Here is a 10,397-nt window from a genome sequence, read left to right as displayed (position 1 = left end):
TCTATTAGTCTATACTCTAATTCTTCTTTTAATGCCAATAAAACTCTACCCATTGTTTCCTGACCTATGGGTTCAATTACGTGCGATCTGCGTTTCCACGGTTATTATGCACCTATTACCATCCTGATGTTTGCCATGATCGTCGGAGCTAGAATTGACCTTTTGCAAAATAGTGCGCGCCCTCTAGTGAGCAGCGGCGGAAACATATTTGGATGGAAAACAGTGCCTGAGCTGCCGTGCTGCCTTGCGGAAGCCTTTGTTCGCTGGCGCCTTTTTTTTTTCTTTTTCTGATCGCTTTCAAGTGGTGCTTCTTGTTGCACGCCTTTACCGATGATCGAGGAAGATGCAATTCCGTTCTCCTTTTCGGAGATTAATCGGACAGGCGATTTCTCGCAGTGCAAAGTGACAATCGACGACGTTTGGCGATACCTGCATTCCAGCACGCACACCGTTCGCCAGGCGCATCGGGGCTGGGCCTTGAAGGAAGAAGGCTACATTTGCAATGTATGCGCCATCAGATAATGCATACCATACCATACCATACCAATGCGATGATGAACTTGGAAACCGGTGATTCGCGCTTTGGGCTGGTTCGAGCGGCATGCTCACCATCTATGAAGAGCGGCGTCTACGTTGTTTCGGCGTGGTTTGAACGAGTCACAGGAAGCATCGTCGGAGCTCACTGTGAATGCGTTGCCGGGTGAGCATGCCTTTTTTGCATATACACGTGCTAGCAGCTTATAAATACCACTGCTGCCAGTCTCGTGTAAACAATGAGCGACAGGAGCCGCACACAAGTGCGTTTCGAGCAGCGGGACGGATTTATCGCGGCGGCGTGCGCGGTCGCTGCGCAAGCGACCCATACGCTAGCGTTATGGTTTGTGGCATGACCTCGTTGAAGTTTCTGAAAGTGCAGCATTGTCGGCCTAGCTATTTCGCCACACAGGCACTTGTCGCGGTCGATACCTATATCGTGTCCGGTAAGGATATAGCTTCGTGACCAACAAACTGTATCAGGATATTTTTGAGCTGTGTTGCAGCAATAATTTTCGATTACGATCAGGAACTGTTATCTGGACTGGGCACAGTCGCTGTCGATACAAGAGACGGATTCAGTATGCAAACAGGAAAGTTATGTCTTTTGCTCTGCACAGTGTATGCGCACAGGGAGAGCTTGCTTTCGTCAGCTGCATGATGTGGTAACGCAGCAGGTCACTGGCCCTTCGTTCTAGTGTCGCGAGCTTTCCGATGCCTAGGATTGTATGCATCCTTTCCCTTATATCTATTCTCTGCAAAACATGGCTTCCAGACTGAGCAAAACATGTCAGCATGTAGCAGGACTGCTGTTTGCTGTTGTGGAAGCAGGATCAGAGGGACCAGGCGAGCAAGCTTCATGCACAGACTTGCCATACAAGTGGATTTTTTCAAGAGAAGCTGGAAACATAATGATAATCAAACGCATGTTTCATTTTGAATGAAAATTTATTACGTTCAATAGTATGTGTCCACACTGCATGCAGGTTAACATTTCAAATGTGCAGACACTCAAGATAGCTGCAAAGGCATATTGTATCGGAACAGTTGCAGCAGATACACTGGACCACAAATGTCCTTGTGATCAAAATACACTGCTATCCTTGCTTGAGTTTATGTGCAATAAACGAGGTAGAAATTTGTGTTGCTATGAATTTCACTATGGCTTAGCACACGAAAAACATATTGTCATATATGAGGTGCTGCAGAAATGCGTGTGGTATAATGAAGTTCATGAAACTGGCCTACATGTATACAAATACATTGCACGGTTCGTCACCTTACTAGACAGCACGGTAACTGTTAATGGTGAGCCAAGCGTGCTGAAATTGCACCTACAGAAGCTCCTGCTGTAAACTAAGTTTATGTAAAGCTAATGCTTATTATGAAGTTCAGGGTTGCATCACTAACGGGGCACACATATTGTGACTGTGATATGGACAGAGTGAATAGCTGGCATATGCTTGGGCAACAATAATGCTACCTGCTCCACCTCATTTCCTAAGGGGAGTCGGAATACAGTTCGTGAAGAAAGTTTAAGATAGCAGAAATGAAGATTTCATTTCCTACATCTTTACAGCCATTGTATAATGTCTATGAACATTGTTTATTCAAGGTCTTGAATGCACTGAATGTGGTAATATCCTGGATTGTGCACCCTTATGACAAATGCCTGTTGAAATCACTCCATTGACACCTTACAAATCTTACTGCACTTTGTTTCCATTACAGCAAAGAAGCCAGTCCCGAAGCTGCCACTGGAGGACATTTTTTTCCGAAAGCACGTAATCAATAAGCCTTCACGGTCCAAAGTGAACCAGAAGTACAGCTCTTCAAAGGGGAAGACAACGCCGAGTGAAGATATACTGTCATTCAAAAAAAGACTTGCCAGTGCCTGCCCAACACTGCAGGCACTGCGTTACATAGCTCCGTCAGTTGAGGTGGTCCCAAAGGACATTGAAGAAAGAAGTGTAATTGGTGACAGTGTTAATCTCTGGAGCGATAGAGCTAACGAAGAAATAAGTAGCTACTTAAAATCACTCATAGCTCTCAGTGAGAAGGAGAGAGTGCAAGTTTGTGAGGAGACAGTTGGTCAGGCTGAAAACAAACACTGGTATCAAGCGCGCACTGGCCTAGTTAAAGCATCGGTATTTAAGCGAGCATGCAGATGTACAAAGCCTGAGGGGTTGTTTGAAAAGCATTCTGTACCCATGTGCAAATGCCAAAACCTGAGGCGATTGCATATGGTAGAGCACATCAAAAAGTTGCTAAATAAGTGCACAGACAATGATGTTACTGCCGAAGAAACTGGCCTGCATATACACAAAGCAGCCTCGCCATCAATGGTAAGCAAGGCCTGCTCAAAGTCAAGTGCCCCCTATCTAAAAGAGGGCTCACTGCTGATGAAGCATCTGCAGACAGAAACTTCTGCTTCAAGTTAGAAGGTGATGAAGTAGTCCTAAAGAAGGACCATGCTTACTATTATCAAGTACAGGGCCAGATGGCCGTTATTGGCACACATGGTGCGACTTTGTCATATGGACAGAGAGTGAGAAGCCATGTCAATCAGACAACATTCATGTGCAACGGATTTATTTTGATGACCACTTCTGGGCAACAACAATGCTACCCACACTGTTCCATTTTATAAGGAGAGCCCTTGTACCTGAGCTGCTGATAAAGCGTGTTAAGCGGCTTGGAAATCTCTACCTAAATAGTCAGTATGTGTCATTTAAGAAGCTTCAAGCAGGCTTTTATGTGTGTGAGCCTGGAAATGAGCTTCTTGTAAAGCTTCGGAAGCTTAAATAAAATGTAAGGCTGCTGCTGCATCACAACTGGGTATGTTCTTTTTAACGCGAACTACAAAAAAGCAAGTTAACAACAGTCAGTACCGCTGGCCTTCAACACAATGCCAACTCTAATTTCCACTCGCACTTCTGTTTCTAAACACCTGGAGCTCTTTCTAATAGTGCACTTGTGTTAAACAAAGTACGAAAAAAATAAGGTGTTAAACAAAGTACGGGAAGCCTTAAAAAGATTGATACGAGCAAACTTTTAATATATTGAATTCGAGACACAAAAGTAAACATGCATAATAACACGAGAAAGCACCCAGGCCACGGAGAAAGTTATTCTTTCTCCGTGACCCAGGCCAAAACACTTCAGGGAATGAAAGCTTCGAAAGCACATTTTACAGCATCAGTGAACAGTTTGGTTGCCCTACATTATGTGACACATTTGAGACTGGTTGCCATTCAGGGACTAGCCCTATTCATAAAAGCCAATGAACAGGTTCATTCGACACATGATACTCATTTATTCAAGTCTAAAAGTGGCCTAAAAATATACACAGCCTTATTCAACATTACACACTTATTTGTAAGGTCTTTGACTATCAGTCAAGGTCTTTTATGAGCACATTTCTGAAATTACTCAAATAACAACAGACTTGAAAAACCTGTTCTCCCATATCTATCATAATAATAGGAAATGGCCTATCCAGTATGTGGAAGCTTTTAACCCTTGCGATCAATCGTTTCACATGAACACAAGCACAAGCAATGCGACGAGTTCCTTCAACACTTTGAGCTGGCATTTGTCGCTCATTAGGCTTACGAAATGGGGGACGATACACTGTGATGCCATGAGGCAAATAAGGGAATGTGAAACCCTTGTCCACCATGATTGCATCTCCTGGTTCTAAATGCTCCAGCAGGGAGCTACATTGAATGATTGTTTTATCAGACACGGAGCCTCCCCAAAGACGAGATACATAAGCTAAGTAGCCATCAGGAGGACAGCCAATGAGAGCCTTATAGGTGCTGTAGTGTTTGTATGTCGAGAATGTTTGGCGCTGTGCACTCAGTGATGCTGGTCGTTGTATTCTAACTTCAGTAGCATCCAAGACAAGTCGTGTGTTCTTGAAGTTCTGAAAGGATTTGGGAAGGTGCTGCCTAATTGCTTCTGGTGATGGAATGTTCGTTAGTTTTCTTAGCTCTCATTGCAGAAAGTTTATCCAGGTTGCGAAAATACGGCTTACTTGACGCTCCGACAGCGTGAAGTTACGAGCCAATTCTCGTCCAGACATGCCAGTTCTCAGCCTCACCAGCACCATGAAAAACTCTGTAGCTAGTTCTGTTTCTGTAGGCCTGCCACGAGTTTCAGATTCATGTTTTGTTTCCCATCCCCAGTACGACATTCTGATTGCACCAGGTGTCAAATAGTCTAGCATCGCTTGAAATATCTCAAAGTTGGGAAAGCCTGTATAGAAGATGCACTCCTTTGGCGAGTTTTTGATAAGGCTTAATGTCAGTAGCTGTGACTGTACTAAATCCAGCCTCCTTTCAAGCTGCATGTTATTTTTCTCCAGCCTTGAAACCTCTTTCTGCAGGTGGCCAACTTTCGCTTCCGTCTGGAGCAGAGCCTCCTTGCTACTTCTGCAACCTTGGCTAGGCTCGAGTGCAGCTCCTTGCTCTGAAAATAGCATTAGTATTTTATTTAGATAATGCTGGCATCAAGTATTTAATAAGTATGAACTGAAACTGTTCAGTGATATTAGCCAAAACTAACTATGCGGTGCCTCGTTTATGCAACAGTACCATGCATTGGCCTCATGTGTAAGGCAAAGCTGTTGGTAATGTGGCATTGTAAGGCAAATATATGTAATATAGAAACGAAGAAACACAGACTACAAATCCTAAAGCAGACATGGAATGACAGATGAACAGCACCTTTTCACGTTGAGTGAGGAGCTTCTATTGACACAGAGAGAGAAAGACGAGGAAAGGCTAAAGTTAAAAATTATGGGGTTTTACGTGCCAAAACCAGTTCTGATTATGAGGCACGCCGTAGTGGGGGACTCCGGAAATTTTGACCACCTGGAGTTCTTTAACGTGCACCTAAATCTAAGTACACGAGTGTTTTCGCATTTCGCCCCCATCGAAATTCGGCCGCCGTGGCCGGGATCAACGTCCACTTTTGTACCTGCACAGGGGAGAAAGAATAAGAGATTAAAAGAGGAGAAGAAAAAGATCCTTCACTCGCTCGTTATTTTTCAGGCCGTTTGATTTGATGAGTAGCTTTGTGGGCTGATGATGTATTAAGTCAAGCATCCAGAATCTGTCTGTATAAAGGTTCGGCTGTCCAGTTGGCCGAGCACGTTCTGAAGAGGCTCATTTTGGGCAAGGTGCTCGATGGCCTTCTCGCTGTTAGTTCTTATAAGATGTTACATGTAATATTTTGACCTGTTTCGCCGTCTGCAGGTTCCAGCATATCTGTGTCATCTCCAGGCCTTATGTCATGTGCTAGGATGTGTGGGGATGCACATGGTGTTCCTGAAGGTGAAGACAACATTTTAAGCAAGTGCCAGAAAAGTAAAAAGTGAAACGTCGTACTGTTCCAAAAGTGCGTTATTGCTAGTTGCTACCTGTCAAGTTGTAACTCCGCCTGTTTTAATGAGAGCTTTCGCACAGCGAGTCATGTTTAAATACACGAACTTTCTTTTTCTTACTGAGAACCTTAGAATTAAGAGACCATAATATTGGGGGCGCATTGTTAAAGTTGGTGATCGTCACCAGGCCGAAGAGTAAAACTGCCCGCACTTAATAAGAACATGCAGTCATATTACCTTGACCAATCTGGAGCGCATGGGCTCGATCGGAATCGGCGTTCTCCTGTCGTTCCACTTCTCGCTCAGTGCCCGCAACACCTGCAGTTTTCCAAAAGCGCGTTTGGGGGAAAACAAGAACAAAACCAGACGGGTGAGCTAAGCGACTCGAGCTTGATGCCGTTTTCAGCGAATACACTCGCGTAATGAACACGCCAACGATCAGAAAAACAGGACTTTCGAGCGTTATCAACTCGTCACACAGAATGTGAAAGCTTCACATGACGAGAACGAGTTCCAAAAAATAAAATAAAAAAACGCTTGTCTAATACGGGTGTCACATGGGCACTTTTAATCGCGATCAACACCGATCCGGATTAGGTTTGATCAGTATGAGCTGCTGCTACACGGTCAGATTTAATCGCGGTCAGGCTTTCATTGGCAGCAAGACGAAGGTAATCTGCGCATTGCGATGCGGCTGAGATCGCGATTTGGCGGACGTTAACGTCAAACTCAATCCGGATTAGTTTAAACCGCATAACGGCGATCAAAAAATCCTATACGGATCGACGTTGATCGTGATTAAAAGTGCCCGTGTGATAACTGGCCGTGTCACTCAGTTCGAGTAAGCGCCGTGCCTCGCGCACAAATCATCTGCTGTTGCTGTGCCCACCCATGGAAAATATCATAGAAAACTGCGCGCGAACTAGCGAGTTCTGTGTACATGTTCAACAACAACAAATTAGACGAACAACGCACTTACACTCGATCTGCTGCCGTTTCAACCAGCGGCCGTGTCGTCGCACAGCAGCGTCGCCGGGAGTACGCATGTACGTGAACACTGTCGGAATGTAATCAGGGTGCTTCACGAAGTTAGACGACCGGCCTAGGATGGAAAAAGGACACTGTCATCTATGAGAAATTGTGCAAACGAGAATAAAATGAAAAAATAAAGGAAAGAAACTTGCCTGTGATGAAATGCGCGCTGCAAATGCGCGAATGTTCTTTCGGCTCCCATGCCGAACTGTCGGGATTCAGGCGTGTGATAGCCGCAATCCACGCTGCTCTCCTGGCCACCTTATTCTTGCTTGAAAATCTAAAAAAACTAACCTTATTTTTTCCATAAAAATAATTCGTGCAGCCGCAAGCAACAGAATGAGTTGGCATTGCTGAAAACGCAGCCACATCAGTCACCTCTAGCATTCGAGCCTGCTCGGCCGGCGGGAAGCGGTTTGTTTTCTATCCAAGTAGAGGGCGCGCCTAGCGACCTGTTTTTTTCGCGCATGCGCACAACTATTTTGCAAAAGGTCAATTGCCGTCGGAGCTAGAACATAAACGAAATGGCAGGAGGCATTGTTTGCCTTGTGACAGCTGTTGAAGTGCTGCAAAAAAATTTGTCGCAGTTTCACCCGAAAGGCGAAGCATCAATTGCGATAGCAGTTTAGTAGAGAGCTATACGGAGTAAGGATAGTAGTCTTATCAGCTGTATAAACTTGGACATGCAGCAGCACCAGCAACGCGCAGAACTGTTGTAGACGCAGTCGTTATTTTGCCCGCGTTCGCACCGAACGCGCGCGGCGTTGGTGACTGTTGCAAGGCCTCTGGGGCGGCTCGGAGGTTTCTGACGAGATCAGAAGGGGAAACTCGTCGAGCAGCGTCGGAAGTCTTTGCCACCTTCTCTCCTCGCAACGTTTTTATATAAATACGCATTTGGTGCCGCAGATAAACGCCGCCAGTTAGAAACAACGATCCCCTTACTACTCATCCCTCCCGTGTTGTGAGACGCCTAGAAGCTGACTGGGAGTTTCGGCAGTGCAGGAGCAGCTAAACTGCTTTATGCAATGGAACACGTAACCTCCACGTACGGTGCAAACCCTATCCAAAAGTTCTAGCACGACGCAACGGTAGCATTGCTACCGTTGCCAATTCTTTGTCCTTTGGGAGAACCGGCAAGCGGCATCACCATGCGTGGTCTGCCAATTCATGCTGATATATTCATGCTCGGTGCCCTTATTCGCAATTGTTCCTGCTACACGAGGTGTTCGTGCTACACGATATGTGATTTTCCCGTGTACCGCGCATGAGTGCGCATATGAGTTCATGCAGTAATAGACGTAGTTGCAAACTCATGACAAAGTTTGGTTCTCACTTATTGGGGAAGGTTTACGCCTAGCGATACTTCTGCACCCTTGATTATTTGTGGACGTGCAAGAACCATTTGCACTTGAAAGATACCATCGTCGCAGGAATGCATGAATCTGCCTGACTTCACTGCACGAAATGATTTGCTCGTGTTTAACGTGTTATCTATCGTTTATAAGAACAAGGTGTTTGCCTGCTTTCAAAATGGTTGCATGTGTTTTACAAGAGGTGTATATAGAGAAGCGAAGAAATGCATGGATTAACAAAAGAAATTCAAGGCACTGAAGTAAGTGCAATATGCAATTATATTTTTAAATGTTAATGTACGTGCAGTAAACATATAAAGTCTGCAGCATAGTGAATTCTTTATTGTTTTCCGTGCAGAGAAAAACTATAGACCAAAGAATATGAGATTAAAAACTGTTTAAATGTGCAAGAAATTGAGGATGTTATTTATTCCTTGTCAAAACGGTAAATAGACTGCTGTAGAACATTCACTACGATACGTAGTTTGCACATTCGCTTTGCTAGCTTGAGAAGCAATTGCATCTCGCAGCAAAATTAACGAAGCCTTGAAATGTGACGCCTTATTCACGGGAAAGAAGACACGTCGAAGCCGACACGAACAAACTACAACTATATGGTCGCGCGTATAGCTCGGCGTTGAAACATCGGGTACTATGCTGTCATACTATATCCAGTCGACACAATGTTTTAACGTAGTTGCAAATAATTTAATTGCTCCGTCCGTTAAAGCATACTGCTCTACAATTGTTGAGTTTCCGTATATCGCGAGTAGCTTTTACGGACAAACAAGGAAATGGGGACGTCATTGAAATGTCATGTCTTAACGTGAGGGACACCTTTTAATATTTACTACTCGTAGTGCATGTGAATAAACAGAAGGCACGGAAAAGTACGTACTATCAGCAAACGTCAGTCTTGATTGCAATGAGGAGGGAGCAATATTTTTTTACACAGTGGAATAAACGCAGCGGAAATAAAATGTAGGGGTTACCTGGAACGTTAATGCGTCATTTCCATACACGAAACCACACGATCAAATGGCAGCATCAACTGGTGTTTAATCAAGAACAGATTTGGGCACGAACTTAAGATTTAGATTCAAATGAACGAACGACAGGAACATACAACACAACCCATATTTTCTTAATGGACTGCTTTCCTCTACATGAAAAATTCTACTATGCTTACACCAAGATTTTGTGTATTTCTCACTACGTGCTTTGAAAGACAGGGGTGACCTTATTCCTGATCAATTTGTTCCTTTACCTTTAAGTTAAACTACAACCAGCCAACGTTAAGGCAGATGCTTAACTACGAGTCGTTGAAAAGAATAGCCTTAGTATAAGTTAACCGTGAAGTTGTTGCAGTGTTTGAAGATCATTTGATATGCTGCTGACACCATTTGGCCTAAATATTGCTTAACGCGTATACGTTGCTTTAGTCAAAGCGGTAACAACAGTATCTCTGGCTTCTTGATCCTTAGCAAGACAAGGTGACAGCAGAAAGAGAGGCTGGTGGGGATTACGCGATCAGTTAAAGTAGTCGGTCATAAATTGTTTAAAAGGTATCTGCCTTTGTTCAACGGGATTAGCACAATGTGCGCAACTTGCGCAGCCGCAGCATTCGTTTCTCCTCTCCCAGTCGCTAGAAGACTCCGCTTGAGTGTTCCTCTAGCAGCACAACGAAACTGTTTTCAGTTATTCGTTTGACGAATCCTTTCCGGTTTACAATAAAGATAAAACTGAGAAAACTCTTACACAAGTTCTCCAGCAGTAGTTGTAGTCGATGATGGTCCTTCTCTAGACGCAGCTCTGTCGGTCGCGTGTCTACCGTATTTACTGGCACACCGGCATAGTGCAGTGCGAGACGGAGCGTTTTTATACAATGCACAGTCGTGCAATGGCGCCTGAAAAATACTTGAAATAGTGAAGCATCCACCCTTTTTACTCAGATGGTAACTTATTGCGGCAAAACCTTCTTTACATTGCAGGGTCGAATATGAGGTGCTATATTTAGTGCGCGTGGACATAGTGGTGAAAATGAAATAATTAAACACTATTGCTGATGAGCCTATTATCATTTCAATACA

General features: G+C 44.2%; 1 protein-coding gene and 1 pseudogene across 1 annotated transcript; one reads left to right on the top strand and one right to left on the bottom strand.

The window, feature by feature from the left end:
* The first annotated feature begins 212 nt into the window (after positions 1-212).
* LOC125939854 (uncharacterized) lies at positions 213-2,975 on the top strand. Its single transcript, XM_049655347.1, has 3 exons — positions 213-700; positions 1,310-1,380; positions 2,266-2,975. The coding sequence occupies exons 1-3, from the start codon at positions 507-509 to the stop codon at positions 2,973-2,975; spliced, it is 975 nt and encodes a 324-aa protein (XP_049511304.1). The 5' UTR covers positions 213-506.
* Positions 2,976-3,928: 953 nt separating this feature from the next.
* LOC119463714 (uncharacterized) lies at positions 3,929-7,330 on the bottom strand (annotated as a pseudogene).
* Positions 7,331-10,397: the final 3,067 nt, after the last annotated feature.

The sequence above is a fragment of the Dermacentor silvarum genome, chromosome 9 (genome assembly GCF_013339745.2).
Source record: "Dermacentor silvarum isolate Dsil-2018 chromosome 9, BIME_Dsil_1.4, whole genome shotgun sequence".
NCBI lineage: Eukaryota > Metazoa > Arthropoda > Arachnida > Ixodida > Ixodidae > Dermacentor > Dermacentor silvarum.
Note: the sequence above shows the minus strand (reverse complement) of the source record. Positions and strands in the feature narration are given on the sequence as shown.